This window comes from Calonectris borealis, chromosome 2 (genome assembly GCF_964195595.1).
Source record: "Calonectris borealis chromosome 2, bCalBor7.hap1.2, whole genome shotgun sequence".
Lineage (NCBI taxonomy): Eukaryota > Metazoa > Chordata > Aves > Procellariiformes > Procellariidae > Calonectris > Calonectris borealis.
Window position 1 is genome coordinate 149,599,352 of NC_134313.1, and position 18,114 is coordinate 149,617,465.

At 35.1% G+C, this 18,114-nt stretch overlaps 1 protein-coding gene across 1 annotated transcript in view; it reads left to right on the plus strand.

The window, feature by feature from the left end:
• The window catches only part of MALRD1 (MAM and LDL receptor class A domain containing 1), a 294,175-nt gene that overhangs the window by 111,913 nt on the left and 164,148 nt on the right, over positions 1–18,114 (plus strand). The window contains exons 22-25 of the mRNA XM_075143913.1: positions 3,043–3,153; positions 4,067–4,280; positions 9,538–9,785; positions 15,929–16,226. Of these exons, the coding sequence (XP_075000014.1) occupies positions 3,043–3,153; positions 4,067–4,280; positions 9,538–9,785; positions 15,929–16,226 (871 nt within the window). The remainder of the gene's footprint in view (positions 1–3,042; positions 3,154–4,066; positions 4,281–9,537; positions 9,786–15,928; positions 16,227–18,114) is intronic.

Here is an 18,114-nt window from a genome sequence, read left to right on the forward strand (position 1 = left end):
TGAACTATTTCTAGGACATAACAGTAACAAACTTTCTTACCCATACCCTTTTCTTCACTCTAGTTAAAATAAAAGCACTTCTGTAAAGGAAATGTAACTCGTTCAGCAGCTTGTAGATCAAATGAGTCACTGCAAAGTGAATGAATAAAACAGCAACATTGTTCTCAACAATTTTTTTGCCACACATCTGAGTAACTCTAATGGGATTTCCCATGAATGTTACACAATAACTACAGCATCAGAAATGGATTGAAAAAAATACTCAGGATAAAATACCCAGTCACCTGTGCACTCAGTATCAAATCGGGTGTGGCCAGTGCATGTGGATTTAATTGTACAAATAAATTCTCACTAGCTTGGTTACTCTGAATAACAAATTGTAATAAAAAGCTGGCAGAATTCAACTGTTTTGAAGATGAAATTAAAATGTATGTTGACATTAGAACTGAAATCTGAGATGTGGTGTCCTTCACCTCATGCATGTGACTTGCTAGATGTTCAAAGGAAGCATGTTCTGTGTTTTCTTGAATTTTTCTTAAACAATTTTTAAAAATATTGCTGAATTTCTCCAAAGAAAGTAAAGATCTTGCTAGGTGAGTAGTCAAATTTTAATTAATCAGGATTTGTAGGAAATCAGAGTATAAAGATGGTTTGTCCTCAGTTTTAAGTCTTGGGACAGATCAATTTGCTTTGAGACTTCTTTGCATTAACTCCAGAGTCCAGGGCTTCTTTACAGTGTAGGAACCCACGTTAGTTGGAATCAGATCCACAGAGTGTTTTGTAGAAATTAACAGTAAATTCTATGGAGCCATGCCCGGTATTACCACCACAAGAGGCAAATGTATATAGATTTTTTTTTCTCAGTTTCAACACAGGAGACTACAATTTCCCTCTATTCCTTAACTGATTTTTTTCCTCCCTCCATAACTTAATTGGTTAATCACAATTAAGGAAAATCACAAAACTTTTGTATTTTAAACATTGTAAATAATTACCTGATTTCAATTGCTTAATTAAGCATTAATAATGAATGTAGGAATAACTCAGAATATGGAATTATTTAGGTAATTTCTCACTATTTTTTTCTAAAGGTTCTAAGTGTTATATGAATGTGAATCCTTTCTGTGCTTAAAAATCACTAAAGGCCTTTTATCCGTCTCTTCCCCAGGACTACCACATTTTTATTTAATCCACAAGTTTGGATTTTTGCATGTTAGTCTGCATCCATGTCGTCAAATGTCATGTAGGACATGCAGAAGACTTTCCTGCTGTTTGTATGAATGGCTGTCTTCCTATGTTTCTATGACTGTCTTAAACATTGATTAGCTGTCACTTTATTGTGCAACCTTGGTTTGAATATTTGTTGGAACCATTTTTGTCTGGTTTCTTCCCTCTGACTTGGCATGGGTAACTCTACCAAAGTATTAGATGTGCTTTTTCAGTAACTTGCAATGTAATTGAAATGCATAGGGCTTCAAAGTGCATTAGGCTACAGGGAAGCCTTGAATTGTAATAGCACATAAATTTATGACTATATTTAACTCTAAAATTATAACCTTTAGCATGATATGATAGAAAACATGAATTCCTGAGGAAGGACTTGGACTTATAATTTAGTAGGTAATTTACAGTGTACGTAAAAGCATGTGTGTATGTGTCTATATAGTCACACACATATATATTCATATAAATATTTAGTTTGTATGTGAGTGTAAGAAAAACCTTTTCTTATTCAGCACCCTTTATTCTCTCAAATAACATCTGTAATCCCCTTTCTTTCCAATTAATTCTTTTTCCCTTAAATTCATGTCTTCTGTGGGCAGTTCTTCTTGTCTATAAAGCCAGGTGTCACTTGTTTTTCTATTCAATTTAATATTACACCTGTTTCCTTTTTTCCCCTGGAATGAAAGCTCTTCAGTGTGAGGATCTTTTGTTTGCTTGGCAGAACTTACCTGTTATGCAATATCATATACACTCATGGGATTGCATAAATTTTAAAAAAAAGAAAACATTTTTTCTCATTAAGATGAAAAATGCCTGGGCTGCCCTAAGAAGATTACACAGAGTAGCAATAAATCCTTGAAAGCAGAAGTGGTTCAGGCAACTGGTGAACTGATGTTTAGCTCTGCGAGTACTGGCTGGAGACACAGCTTGACACACTTCATCAAACATCTATCTTGTTGTTATTGTCAGCTCAGTTGAATTTGGATGCCCAAGAGATTGGAGCAAAGCATATTTAGGACTTTGTGCTCATGTCGAAAAGTGTCAGCTTTCCCCCATTCAATGACTGTTTACAGGGAAGGGTGAGGGTATTTATGACTCTTCCATTGCCCAAACAGATGAAATTTGGTCTTTAGAAGAAAAGAACAAGTTTTTATTTGTAGAAGAAAAAATGTTTCATAAGAATCAGGACAAGAAATTCTGTCCCAGAATGGAGCAATCTAATGGATGCAGGAACTAATACATTTTTCAGTAACTCTTGTTGTTACTGCTGTTTCCATGTTTTACAAATGGATCCCAACCCATTAATGAGCAATTTTTACTTGTGGCTAGCCATTCCGGATAAATTAATGGGATGTTAGTCCAGGTAAGGCTCTGGACTGAGTATGTTTTTGAGGAGATCAGAAAATCTTAAAGCATTATTTTCTTAGACCAGTCATTTCCCCTGGCAAATCCCCTTGTGTCAGATAGGACATTAGGAAAAAGTTCTTCACTGAGAGGGTGGTCAGTTACTGGAACAGGCTCCTCAGGGCAGCGGTCACGGCACCAAGCCTGTCAGAGCTCAAGGAGTGTCTGGACGATGTTCTTAGTCATATGGTTTAGTTTTAGGTAGTCCTGCAAGGAGCAGGGAGTTAGACTTGATGATCCTTTTGGGTCCCTTCCAACTCCAGATATTATATGATTCTATGATTCCATGTTATTTAATGGTGGTATAGAGATAAATTGTACAAGATACTCTTGTACTCTTGTATACAATTAAGGGACCTAAAGTGAGTTAGCAATGGAAAGATTTTTTGTGACGTAGAATTATTTGCTTTTTAGGTACTCTGTAAAACTGGTAACAGAACTTCTAAACTGTGGACTCAAAGGGGCAGCCAAGGTCCCCAGTGGAACAGAGCAGAAGTGTTCTTAGGAATTCGTTCAAATTTTCAGGTATGTATTCCTATATTATGTCCTTCCTAGACAGCTGGATTTAGGTACTCTTATATTATGCATTCTTCACCTCCTCATTTCCCTTTTCACCCCATACACATACTGTACCTCCCCTTCTGAATAGCAAAAGTCATCTTTTTGGCTGTCTGATTGGTTATCTGAGCTGGACAGAAGTTTTTGGAGATTTCTCACTCCCCCTCAATCTCAGACTGATATTAATTTTTAAGACAGAGAATCTCTTCTATCCTTGAATCCAACTCAGGTTAAACTATTGCACTTCCTTCTCCTTACTGTATAGTAGTCTTATATCTGGTTTTTGAAAAAAGAGTCTTGAGTGTGATGTTCGCTTTGAAATATGAGCTGATTCCTAAGCCTCTTAGAGATACTTAGTCATGGGTATGCCATGCTTAGTTGTATCCTGATTAAAAAAAAAAAAAAAAACCAAAACAGAGACAGCCAGGAACATATTTAAAAATGTGTTACATTCCCTGGTACTTCTGTCTTGGATGGCTTTTAATGAAACTTTAACATTATTTTTACATTCATGGGAATAACTGATGAATGACTCAGTGTAGTCTTTTTCATGCTTACTTTACACAAGTAGGTGGAACCCTTGTTATTAATTCATGATGAGTGTGGACTAGTATCTGTTTGTGTTGCTCATTTTCTTTCCCTTTTTTATTTTTTTGTACTTAGTTGATGTTAGAAGATGGTCCTTCAATAACTATAGTGACAGATCTGTGTAAGCAGTAGTACAAGCTTTCATAGGACTGTGCTTTGACAGTAAGAACTGACCACTTCATATTTCAAGATTTGCAAGGACCATCATAGTCTCTGTTCTATTCATGTTGCATGTATAAGCTTTTATATATCTTAACAGTGTCTTACTGTAATAGCTCTGTAATTTTATTAGGTTGTTTTCAGGGCAAAACGTGGTGTCAGTTACATGGGAGACGTGGCAGTGGATGATATTACCTTTGAAGATTGTTCCCCTTTGCTCATCCCAGGCAGACCTTGCACATCAGAGGAATTCACATGTGCCAACAAGTACTGCATCCCGAAGCACAATCTGTGTGATTTTGTAAATGATTGTGCAGATAACTCAGATGAGAACCCTGCTATTTGCAGTAAGTATAGTAGGGTTTTTTTTATATAATTATCACAAATAACTGTGCCTGTTGTGAATAGGTATTACTTGAATACCTTTGGCAGCTCATCAGCTAAGAAAGCAAACAAGAAGGTAATAATTTAATTCTATTCCTTGGCTTTTAAGGATTTAAAATTACTATTATTTAATTTGAAATCATATGATAGAAAATAAAAAGAGCTGTTAGTGAATTTCTTAAAATAACTCAGAAAGCAGCTGTCTTTAAAAGCAGAATAAAAATCTCCTGCTTTCCATATGAAAAGAATATATTAAGGCTGAAAAAAATACTTCAAGCGTAATACCTTTGGGATATGAAGGACCTACCTCCTTTGATATTTCAAGGATTGTCAGGTCTCTTAGCAAATAATTTTAATCTGAATACTGTACAATTTGGGTTTTACAAGAGATATCAAGAAACTGCATCTGTACTATCAGATTCAAAGAATGATGTTTCATATCAAATGGGTTCTCCTCTGGAGAAGTGCATCACAATATATAGCACTAACATTTTCTTTTTTCTGGTACAATAATGGGAAATGCTCACACAATCAAATCTGCATTGTTTGGTACCGTATGAATGTTTGCCTCATTTTTATTGAGATTATGAATACAGTTTATCAAATTCTCAGTGAATACAATTCTATGAAGCAAAAGTATGCTGATATCCTATGAAGCTAAGGTACACGGCAAAGGGACTGTGTTTTGCAAATTAGTTTCATACTATTAAACTTCTCAGTGATTTCTAAACCAGGAATAGCATATCACTAAGCTATATGAGGACCAGTTCAGATCTTCTGCAACTAAAAATGAGGAGTATATCAAGTTGGAATTACTCTGTTGAAAATGTTTCTCATATTTTGGCTTTTATTTTCTGAAATATTTAAAAGCTGTTTACCCATTACTTTTTTGAGTTTTCTGGGGTTGCCTCTATTTCCCACAAAACACCATCAGCCAAGTAAAGACTGAAGTATCAGGGGCAAAATGGTTCAAACAGGCTGATGGGATTTAGTTTTGCAATCCCCTAAAATATGTATTTTGTTCTGATTCCCCATTGGAAAAGAGATGAACTGAAACAGTCCCACAAGGAAAATGCTTTCCTGTAAAGTGCTTTTTTTACTTATTATTTTTAAGTTAAAAAAAAAAGTAAAAAATTCTTAAAAAAAAAATTAAGAAAAGAACTTTCCTGACTGCATTTTAACAGGAAGCTTTACAATGAAATATTACAGAGTCTTAAGAGCACAGGGGTCATTACTTCTATATCAACATGGATTTTGTCTCAGATAAAAAGAGACAAAATTTCATAGTGTCTAATTATGCTGTAAAATGCTTGGTGACCAGTTATAACTTTCTTTGTTAGGTCTGGGAGTACTTTATTCAATATTTTGAATATTGAGTATTTTCAATAACAGTGTCAGGAATTAGACTAATTTTTGCTTTCCTTTTTTTCCTTTTATTTTTTAGTTTTGAAATAGGTATGCTGCTTTAAATTTCCACTATGTGCTGGAGAATTTGGGGTTTCTTTTATTGGTGCTGCCTCTGCCTTATATATTTAATAAAGTAGAAATACATAATATAGCACTTGTTGAAAATATACCTAAAAAAAAAATGCTAGTTCTGTTTTTCCAGCTTTTCATGAGGCAGGCTGCCTCCAAAGAGAACATAATGATAGAAAACACATATTTCCACTCTTTGTGAAGGTTTTTTTCATTCCTTGCAGCCATCACAGAAGAGTGGTTTCCTCACTGCTGAGCGATAGAATGGTAGCTTGAAAACCTCAAACTCAGAAGCCTGGGGAAGGCTTTAGTAGGACAAAGCATGATAGATCAAAGCACATGAAACAAGAAATGGGCAGTTTTGCCCAAGCACGGCAATTGCGTTTAAAAAACATGAAAACTGTGCAGCTTCCAGACATCTCCAAAGTATTTTTTACCAGCAGGCCTTCCTGGATCACTAGGTCTAACTGTAGATGTGTTTTGCTACATACGCAAAGAGTCATCATACCTTAGTTAATGAAATCTTTCTGCACCATGTTGAAAGAAAGTAGTCCCTAATCTCTGTTATATTCCTGAAACTCCAGAATGTTCATAGGACTATATCACATGACGATACTAACGAAGTCTAATTAGCAATGTCTAGAGAAAGCCAGTGTTGCTGAGATATAAACAATGCCTCGTAAAGCTGTTAAATAACTGTTGAGAGATCTGTGCCTTGGTTTTGTTTGCTTTGTAGAGTGCTCTTTTTAGCTAGTTGCATGATGTCTGTGCCATAAAATAAGTCAAGTACACATTTTAACATATATACTGATTTGTCAGATGTTTAGAAATTATTCCATTAGATACTGAATGAGTGATCCATGCTCAGAGTTTTCTTTAAGTATAATGTCAGTAATACTATTTTCTTATTACAAGTATATGAGAACAAAATAAACCACAACGGTGCTGGAGATGGGTGGTAGCACTCCTTCAACCTTTTTCAGAAACTGCCAGTATTTGCCTTATGCTGCTTGAGGTTATCAGAGTATCAGAGGAAGATCTCTGAGGCAGCTCTGGTTAGACTGAGTTGGGCATGCCTGCTTGAGGTGGAAATCGTGTTTTATGAGATCTAGTAAATTAAATTTTGTGAAAAAGGCTGTGCGGCAGCAGAGTTTTTCTAGTCTGAAATATGGGTTAGTGCCAGTGCAAATGACTGTACTTGGTAGATGTTTGGTTTTGTCTGAGCTTGATTAATGTTTGGTTTAGCTCATCAGTGTGCTTCTGAAGCAAATCTCTCAGTTATTCCTATTTATTGCAATTTGGTTTGCATTGTAGAGTGTGCTCAAGCGTATGAACTAGGCTCCTTTCATTAGAAAATAAATTGGAAGATGAGTTCCAGGAGGGCATCAAATGTATTCTAACCACTAGTGGTCATTCAGCCCGCAGGATCAGTCTATACCACCTCAGCACTCTTCCCTCTGCCGCCCCCCCTAAATGTCATCAGGTCCTCAGCACGCGGTGTTTTGTTCTACAGATCTGCTCCTATAGTTCTGTACTTCTTGTTCATCTAGGCATAGCTGTTGGGAATAATATGACTTAAAATAGTTTAAATTTTGCTCCATTTAATTACTTAGTTTATTACAAAGATTCATTAGATCTTTTGTGATCAATATAATACGATTCATATACCTACTGTTAAGTGTTTTTCTTAAATTATCAAGCTCTCATCCAGTAGAATAATTCAGCAGCCCTGTGTCACTGCTCCACAGACAAAAGGATTAGCTTTGCTTTTGTACTTCATTACTAAGAGTTCACAGTTCTTCATAGCAGTGTCTACTACCAAAGATTTAATATGCAAGTGCAGTCATCTGCTGTAACTTGAGCTTCTAAGCAGGCTGCCTAAGTTCTCATTTTCAACAGAGAAGTGACTCACTTCCAGATTGAAGTTCATGTAATTTTAAATCAGTTGTTTGAGTTAGAGTAAATAAATCGTCCTATAGATATAAGTATTTTTCTTTGTTGACTTTAGAGATACTACAAGGGCATCTAAATTTAGATTAGGTAACACACAACATATACAGCATTAACAGGGATGTTCAATGCTCATGCCTTAAGGTCTTGATTCTTGAAAACTTGTCTTTAAAATAAAATGGTCAGTTGCATGCAAGAATTTTATTGACTCAAGATTGAATTTGTAAGTAATTGAAGGAATTTCTTTGACTAGGATCCTGAAATATTAAGTAACTAAATGATCATATGGCAAAAGATGAGGAGTGATAAATTTTATGGGCAGTTACATTCAGTTGAGGTAAACTACCATCTATGTTTTGCATAAATGATAATCATATCATTTAGCACATCAGGTTTGGGGTTTTTTTAATTGCTATTTCAGATGACATCATATTTGCAGACAAAGGTAAAAGACAGTGAAGCTGTTTTTGCTAAATAGTCCATATTTTTCAGAAAAAGGCTCTAGCTTCTTTTTCATCCTTATGACCTCCACAAAGAAAAATAAAAGGAAGAAATCTTTCATCTCATTTCAGCCTGAAATTTTAGAGGTAGCTGTCTGTATTGTTTTGGTCCATATGTAGACTCCATGGATTTTAGCTCCTTGGCCTCATTACTGAGGCTTCTGACCAGCTGCCAATTAAATAAAGCTGCTTTTAAGTGGCTGAACTTTATCAGACCCCAGAAGAGGCTCAGGTTCTGTTTACATTTTACGAGAAAGCTTTTGTCATTTCTTATATTGTCAGACCAAATGATCCACACGGTTTCCAAATTTATCTTCAAAGCACTTTCCTTTCCAGCAATAATAGTAAGAATATTCAGGGCATAGTTGAAAGTCTCTTGAAGGCTCTGCCGAAATTCCAGCTTATTTCAGAAAATTTAGTCTTACTATAATCACTATAATGAAAGTATTGATGCATAGAGGAAGAAATATACACAGCTTAAACTTCTGGAGTGGTGCAGTTGACTTAACCTTAATTTACGTGGACAGTTGACTCAGCATGCTGGCTGTTTTGACATTCAAGATTAGAAAATCAGTAAAGAGCACGCATGTTTTTTTATATAAAAATCAATCTAAATTATGACAGCTTTTTCTTTTTCTAGGCATTAAATACAATTTAAGGAAAAATGTAGATAATCATCTATGTTTGCATATTGGCTAAGAAAATACATGTATGAACTCTTCTGGAAACATGCAAAAGTAAACTAATTATGGGTGTGATTCAGCTCAAAGTTAGTATACTTACATTTATGTTTTACCTATATGTGTCTTTATGGAGGCTGTGTCTTCATGGTGCTCAATACATCCATTTGGATGGGTTTCTGTTCCCTAATTATAGGCATTTATTATCGTTTTCACCTGACCTTAGCATGTTCCTTCAAAGAGGCTAGTTTTCCGCAGATGTCTTGAATGTCCTATGGAGGGCACCAGTTGACCTCTGCCTGTAAGATCCTAAAGAGCTATTCAGCTTGACCTAAAATAGATTGCTATATTTGGTTACTTTTATACCAAGGACTCTGTTGATTATAATAATGAGAGCACAGAGACCTACCTCATATATACGCAGTTTTATCCTATCTTATTTTTATATCCTAGAACATTAAAGATGCTCTGTTTAATAAGATACATGGATAGTATTTTTTATATTGAAGCTTTTTTTTTTTTTTAATGGATCTGAGTACTAGGTGGTAGTATATGTACCTAATTAACTCATTGAAAAAAAAATCTCTTTTCATGTGTGTGCAAATGTCTTTCAGGTACATCTATTGGGCATTGCAATTTTGAGTTTGATCTTTGTGCATGGAAGCAAGATGAAAATGATGATTTTGACTGGAACCTCAGAACTAGCAGTACTACAAAAATGGGCACTGGACCAGCTACTGATCATACATTGCAAGAGCCATCTGGTCATTATATTTTTATAAAGAGTTCATTTCTTCAGCTGCCAGGACAGAAAGCTAGGATTTTTAGTCCTGTCCTAAGCAGAAGGAATAAAAACTGCAAGGTATGTAGGGGTATGGTACTAAGAGGAATGCAGAATTTGATTTCGAGATTGCACCAAGATAATGCTCCTAAAATGAATAAAGATGACCACTGAAATATTTCTTGAGAAAAAACAAGCATGTTGTAGAAGAGTAGAAGAGTCAGGGCCTGATCTTTTTTCCTTGAAATCATAAGAAAACATGTGTCTTGTTGCAGGAGAAGAATGATTTCTGTAAGTAAATAAGTACCCTAGGAGATTCAGATGAAGTTGACAGTGAATGCAGTGCCTGATTTAGAATATGTCTTATGCAACACTCACCCTAAGTAGCATACAACGATGTAATGTTTTGTGATTTTATGGAGAAAATGTGTATAAACATTGGCTTTCAAAGAGTACAACTGCAAATGGAAGGATGTGTGACAGAAGGCTTTGTCATCGACTCTCCTCTAGACAATGGAGAAAAGTAAGCCCTTATTTTCCAAAACACTACAGCACAGTGTAGTGATTTGAGCTTGAACATTTCTCTGCAAACCTGGATTTAAAAGTTTTCTAGTTTTGATACATCTTTTATAGTCTTTGCTAAAATGGTAACTTGTAGTTTCGTAAGACATCTTTCAGAACACATTTATCAGAATCTGCTACAGGAACAATATGCTGAAAAAGTAAATTCTCCAGAAAGTTAAACTATGCATTACTTGAAAATGTTATTTTTCCAAATTTTCATAGTCTTTAAGCATCAAGGCAAAAATGAGTGGTATCTCAGTTTCTAACATCAGTGGAAGTTTAAACATTAATAGTTGCCAATAATTCTGATTACTAATAAAATTAGTAATAATTTAAAAAAACTAGTTAGAAATAGAACTAATGAAATATCTATATATATTATTTACATGGAAAGGAATATTGTGCATAAATGGAGCTGCTGTGGGAAGGAAAGTGGTACTTTTAGCCTTTTAAAAATTAGCAAAGGAAAATTTATAAAGACTTTAGAAAATTAGCAAGGCAGGAATGGCTTAACATGTTCAGGGTAAATTTGGGAATGGATTTCCAGAAATGAAGAATTGATCTGGAAAAAAAAAAAAAAAAAAAAAAGACCTAGTGCAGAGAAAAAGGAGGTATTAGTATATAAAGTTATTTCAACATTTGATTTGAGATGAAGTGTTGTGGTTTAACCTCAGCCAGCAACTAAGCACCACACAGCCACTCGCTCACTCCCCCCCCGGTGGGATGGGGGAGAGAATCGGAAGAGTAAAAGTGAGAAAACTCATGGGTTGAGATAAAGACAGCTTAATAGGTAAAGCAAAAGCCGCTCATGCAAGCAAAGCAAAATAAGGAATTCATTCACTACTTCCCACCAGCAGGCAGGAGTTCAGCCATCTCCAGGAAAGCAGGGCTCCATCACATATAATGGTTACTTGGGAAGACGAAACACCATAACTCTGCAAGTCCCCCCTTCCTTCTTCTTCCCCCATCTTTATATGCTGAGCATGACATCATATGGCATGGAATATCCCTTTGGTCAGTTGGGGTCTGCTGTCCTGGCTGTGTCCCCTCCCAACTTGTTGTGCACCCCCAGCCTACTCGCTGGTAGGGTGGTGTGAGAAGCAGAAAAGGCCTTGACTCTGTGTAAGCCCTGCTCAGCAATAACTAAAACATCCCTGTGTTATCAACACTGTTTCCAGCAGAAATCCAAAACATAGCCCCATACTAGCTACTATGAAGAAAATTAACTCTATCCCAGCCAAAACCAGCACATGAAGGAATTAATCTCTCAAATAGTTAATTAAGACCCAGAACTTCATCCTAATATATCAGACAGTCCCTAAAACTATTTTACTCCATTCTGTGAGATATTAGAGTTGAAAGGAAGTGTGAACAAATGCAGAGTGATCTAAGTCATATGCCAGCCTAGAATCCAGGGTAAAGCATTTTGGAACTACTGTGAGTAAAAACAACATTCAGGCTATTATTTTGCTAATTATTTTGCTATTAACACATGAAGATCTGTCTAACTTGGCAACAGGAATGTTTGTTGGCTATCTAACTTTACCCAGTTAAATAAGCTCAAGAGCTCTCTAATGATCTGACCATAAAATAGCCACTTCGATCTCCAGCATTCGGAGCATCCCAACTACTGATGCCACACTTGGAATTCTTGCTTCATCCATTTGTTGGAGATATTGGTCTAGTAACTTGCCTGAGAGATTATATCAGTGTCTTTATATTTATGGAAGATGTAAAATTTTATTGAGTTTTTGCCTGTAAAATAGGATATGTAATTGTTTTACATTAGATTTTTGTCCTTAGTGGTCTCATTTTGCAAGTTCACCTTTATACATCTATCTAATAACTAGCTCTCTCAAGAGGATGATCTTGGAGAAGAGGAGTAATTTTTTAAAAAGCCTTCGAATTGAACTGATCGTGTGATCACTGTGCTATGCTCATCAAATGAAGGTTTTCTTAGACTGAAATAGTCCTAAACAGTTTTACTATATATGCAGATGACATCTGTGTTCAAAATGTCCAGCCGTTTGCTTCTAGTTCCATTTATCTCATCCTTACTACTCATGAGGAAAACCCAAACCTGTAAAGAGTTTGTCTGAAACTTGGAAAGAGGTCTGCTTATGCTCGAGATTTCTAAGCAGTTCATTTGATTGAAATTCTTCTGGCTGTTTGAAAACTCCCAAAACCCTTTATAGATAAGAAAGTCAGGAAGTATTAAACATAAATGGTTTGATTTTATGATTCAAACAAAACTTGACTGATTTCTATATGTCAGTAGCAAAACTTAATCTAGTCATTATAAAATATCTTCAAAATCTGAGCCACGATCTTGTTTCCTAAGTTAATTTTCTATATTGCCTAAAATATATATATTAAAAACGTTTCTGCTCACATGAGATTTGAGATGTTTGCTTCTTTCCCTAGCATCATATTTGAAAACATCTCTTTCTCAACCTTATCTGGTTTTTAAAAATAATTTTTCCATATTTAATTTCTATCTATGAAGAGTAAAACATATATGCAAAGAAATGCAGAAGAACTGAGAATGACAGGTTCACTTCTGAGTATTTATGATGTATCATACATTAAATGCAATGAAATGCTTAAATATAACTATTGGATACTATTACTTTTGTCATACTGAAAATTATGTACAAAAACCAGCAGGTCTATGCACCTTCTACAGACAAAACTTCCACATCCGTGATATGGCCTGAAACAGCCAGTCATATTTATGATATTTCATAGTGCTTCTATTTCATAGGTTCTGACCAGTTCTGAAATTTTCATTTAGGCAACTGACTGATGGAAGTGAAATTTCTGGTAAAGGATATTGTATGAATGAAAAAATTATTTCAATACCCAGAGCTTCATGTTAGCAGATCAGACAGTCCCTTAAAGTATTTTATTCCTTTCTATGAGCTATTAGAGAAGCAAATGCTACATCATATATTACAACATACTTAGTTTGGGATCTTAGGCCCATTCAGATCAATGGAAAATATACTTTTACATCAGTGGGACAAGAGTTTTATGCAGAGAAAACAAATATACATCAGCAAGTATAAAGGGACATACATGAAAAAAAATGGTTTGTTTGTATACAGGACTTTCACAAACCAAGCTGCATCTTCAAAAAGAATAGAAATTCAAGGGAAACAGTCTAAGTAGAAAGAAAGTGAGAGTATGCCAAAATAAATCTGAGAAAGAAAAGGGATCACTCTGCATCAAGGCATCAGTGATAAATTATTATACTATCTGGAAATGTCAACCATAAGAAAACCAGGAAATTTATACCTACTGGTGGAATAATAAAGAAATTGTGTGGAAAATACTTAAAAAAAACTTAAATACCTTCTTTGGATTAGTATTCACTGCAGGATACTGTGTAGAGAGACCAATCTGAGAGCTGCCCCTTAGTGTTGAAGCAACATTGTTGCAGACTATGGTGCCAAAAGAGATGGTGTTGCAACAAAGTCTTAAATTTAGTTGTAAGTAATCAAAAGCATACGGCATACATTGTATTCTGAGGGAATTTAAGAATGAAGTCAAAGAATTTTAAACAAAAATATGAAAGATATCATTAATATCAGCAATTTCTTTACGGTATGCACAGTAGGAAGGCGGGGAGAGGGCCGGTTTGCTTGTTTTTGCAAGTATTGTATTTTCTGTATATTTTTGCATTGTAACCTTTCCAATTTTATTTCAGTATCCAGTATCAGAAATTAGTTACAAACAGAACCAGTTGTTATAATTCTTTTAGTTTTCAAAAATCTATGATAAATTCTTCAGGATAGACGTAAAAAGATTAAGTAGCCAATTGATGAATGACAACATCCAGAGAACCTTAGAGAACTAAGACTAGAGAGCTAACCTATGTTGTGCTGCAAAGCACATTAAGTATGGGAATGAATATTTCACATGCATTATAATTCAAGCCTGAGCCCCAGCCCTGAAAGGACTTGGATACATGCTTAAAATTAAATTTGTGCATAGCTGTTATCAAGATGACATCACTGCTATATGATATATCTAGAAATTATGTAATAGAACAGAAGGCCAGTATCTTGACTCCAATATACAAAGTTATTCAGTGTAATTGAGATAAGAGTATTGCAAATAAATGGGAACTCCAGAAAGTAATGCTGAGGGCCAGGGATGTGTGTGGGATATAAATTCAATGATCATAAAAGAAAGGCAAACACGCAAAATACAGTCTGTTAGTTTTGAAAAGAACTGTAGCAATCAGGAACAGTGTGGTGGGCAGCTCTAGGAAAATATCTGCTCAGAATTTAATGACAATCAGAAAATCAAACAAAATTCAGCAGTGGTAAAAAGAAATAGAGATTAATCCTAAAAACGTGAAAATAATTATATAGTTTTAAAATATACATATATATTGAATAGACAAACCTCATTTAAAGAAGGGTTTTAAGAGAAACAGAGTAGTTGCAGGACAGGAAATGGGCAGGTGAATTGAAATAATTCCATACAAGAACACTGACTTATAAAAATTGTATTTGACTACTTCATTGCACAGGAGACATTCTGAAAGTGAACACAATAAAACTTTCAAAAGAATTATAACACAAAGCCCTTGGTGGCTTTGCTAATCAATAATTAGAGAAAATCAATTAAATAGAAATGTGCGTTTTTTAAAAAAAAAAGTGTATTTATGCAATGCAATAGACTGCAGAAGCCTGTGAAATCCTATAGCTCCAGGTAACACAAAGGGACGTGACTTTACATTTACATGGGTATCATAATATTCACTATTATGTTTTTACAGCTATAATAAATAAGATAGAGTTTGCATTCTTTAGGGCTTGTGCTATGCATTAGACTAGGAAGAAATTTCAGCTATAGACATGTTCTCACATATTATAGCATGAATTACCTTTCAAGGTCCTACATAATTCATGGAAATACTCTGATCTTTGTCAGAAACAAGATATTGAACTAGATTAAGTATTAATTTGATCAAATACAAGTATTCCTTTGTTGCTCTTGAATTGGAAATAACTGAGAGAGCAGTTAATGGTGATGACTCTTCACAGAGATTTTTTTTTATGTTCTGTGTGTACTTGATCTTACTTTTGTACTTCATAATTTGTTTTCCCCATTTTTTCTTAAAAAAAAAAATCACTGTTTTCTAAGCCAATAAAACCTTATGTTTTATTTTAGCTATTGTTTTGCATTTCTGCAGTCCATGTAGAAGTTTTGCTCCCATATTAGATTAGATTATTTTCTAATTACACACTGTATAATCTAGCACAAACACATTTATAACCAGAAAAGTGTTCAGTAAACTGAAGTTACTTCCCATATTGTAAATGGCACTGCTCCATTCCTCTGTTTCCATATCAAGTATTTTCATTCTTTTGCATTTACAACATGCAAGAGTTATTCAAAGGGATGCAAGATCAGCTGTCACAGTATTGTAATGCTGGCTTCAAAGTTGGACTTATGGAATAGTTAAAAAATTTTCACTAGTAAGTCTTTTTGTGTGTGTTTTAATTAAATTGTTTTTGAATCAGTAAAATTAAGGGCTATTCTGACTGTTACTAATGATACTCAATTTAATAATTAGGGTAAATACAATAGCAGAATGTGTCTGAAGTCACCTATTGTATACTTGATGCTATTGTTCTTGCTTACAGATACTTTTCTATTACCATATGTATGGAGTTCACATTGGATCATTGATTGTCTACCAGAGGACTATAGTGAAACATGAAAAAATTCTCCTTAATCTTACTGGAAACCAGGGAAATTTCTGGCAGCGCAAGGCACTGATCCTGGCTGGAGATGGAGATGAAGATTTCCAAGTTGTCTTTGAAGGGATAGCTGGAAAGGGCCCCAAAGATGGCATAGCACTTGATGACCTCACGTTTTCCAGAGAGTGCTTACCATCCCAGGAGTTTTTACCAGCAGAACCGACAATGCTGCCTCCAACAGGTATGTTCCTGCTATGGACAAACAGTCTGTGTAAGTCTGGAAAGAATGAATAGCAGCATTACTTTCATTTTTTCGTCTCTCCTTCAAAAGAGAAATAGAATACATAACTTGCTAAATACATGTTGAAACTAACATGCTTTTAGGTAGCTCTTTGAAATTCTAATAAAATTATTTTATGAAATAATTTTTTGGGTACTGAGTCAACACTTGTGAATCTGCAAGACTTATTGTCCAGCCATGTATACTTAGACAATATCCTGCTTAATTCAGTGGGATTTATTTATCAATAGTTGTAAAATATAGTTATTTTAAAATAAAGAACTAAGCGCAGGACAGAGCCAATATGGATAGATTGCAATAAGACCAGCAGGCTTTAATGCTTTTTGGCTAGTGGGAATTCCTACTGATACTGTTTAGGCACCACATCCTTCTTCTTCCCGTGTCGTGTGGTGCCAGCACTGGTGCAATTATTTGCACCATCCTCACTCACTGCACAAGAGAAATAAGACTCAGAAAAATTTTACCAAAAATAATAAACTTCTGGTGGGGATGGATCGCAACAACCCCAAGGTAAGAGCTCCTCCTGAAAGCGCTGATGTTGTTCATTACTAATATTTCCTTGGATACAAGTGATGAAGGAGAAACTCTTTTTGACAGAACAGGACAAATCTCTTTCCTCCTTCCACATTTATCACCAGAGCTACTGAAATGTAAACCCCCGAAGTGGAATTTAGGAGATGCATTCTGTTCCTGGGCCTACTACAAATTTCCTGCATGGCTACAAGAAGTCATTTTATCTCACTTCTCTGTCTTTCTGATCAATAAAACAAAGTTAATATTTCCCAATGTCAAGGACTACCAGGAGAATGGATCATTAATTTATGTGAGCTGCTTTGCTTTGTTACTGCTGCTAATGAGTAGCTTTCCCCTTTAGGATATCATTAAGCGCTGCTCAGGCACTGGGAAATAACACTAATGAGACTACATCAAACCTAAGAAATTATAGTGTACTTTGTGCACAAGATAAGCAGGAAAGATATGGGCAATGTTTTCCAGATATATCTCTGATAAGTTGCCAGTTACAGTACATAGTATTGGCTTCCTACTTCTGTCAAAAGAGTCACGGAAATTTATTGCAAATTAGATTGGTATTTTAAAGTTCAGCTTTATATGAATGTTACCCCAAGAGGAACACTAGCTGTGATTTCTGATTCTTTATTTTTGATGTTTTCAGAGTCTATCCTCTTAATAGTAGATGCAAGTCCCTGTGGCAATGTTAGAAACTTTAAAAGCTTTGGTTTTGATAGTAAAGGATGTTCCAAAACATTTTTATGATGTATATAACAAAAAAGCTACTAAAATCTCAGGAAAAAGCCACCAGAGACTGATTTCTTGGTGTAGCTCATGTAAGATGTACTTTGTGAACTCTGTAGATCCACAACACTTTGAGATAATGGTCTAAATTCATCTTATAGTGAACTATCTTTCCTATATCAACAATTTTCACTTGTCCCGGGTAAGAGTTTACATTAGCCACTGAAGGTTCCAACTTAGAGCTACTATTTAGCAGTGATATCTGTTTGGATCATTGCTTGAAATGTGGACTTAGAAACCTGAGTATGAAATCTACTCCTGCCTACAGAAATGTTCTGAACAGTGGCAAAATGCATGCTGGAGGCTGTAAAAAGTGCTCTGTGATGTAACTTTATAAACTAGAGCCAGCTAGAATGACCGTGATGATCAGCCGCAAAAAACGGGACTCCTAGACTTTTCTGCTTATATGCAGAGACAAAGGAGAGTTTAAGCAAAATTGAAACACTTATATCCATTGCTCAAATTTTTTAAAGTTTCTAAGAATGAAAAACATCATGCAGCAGAGATCTGCTCC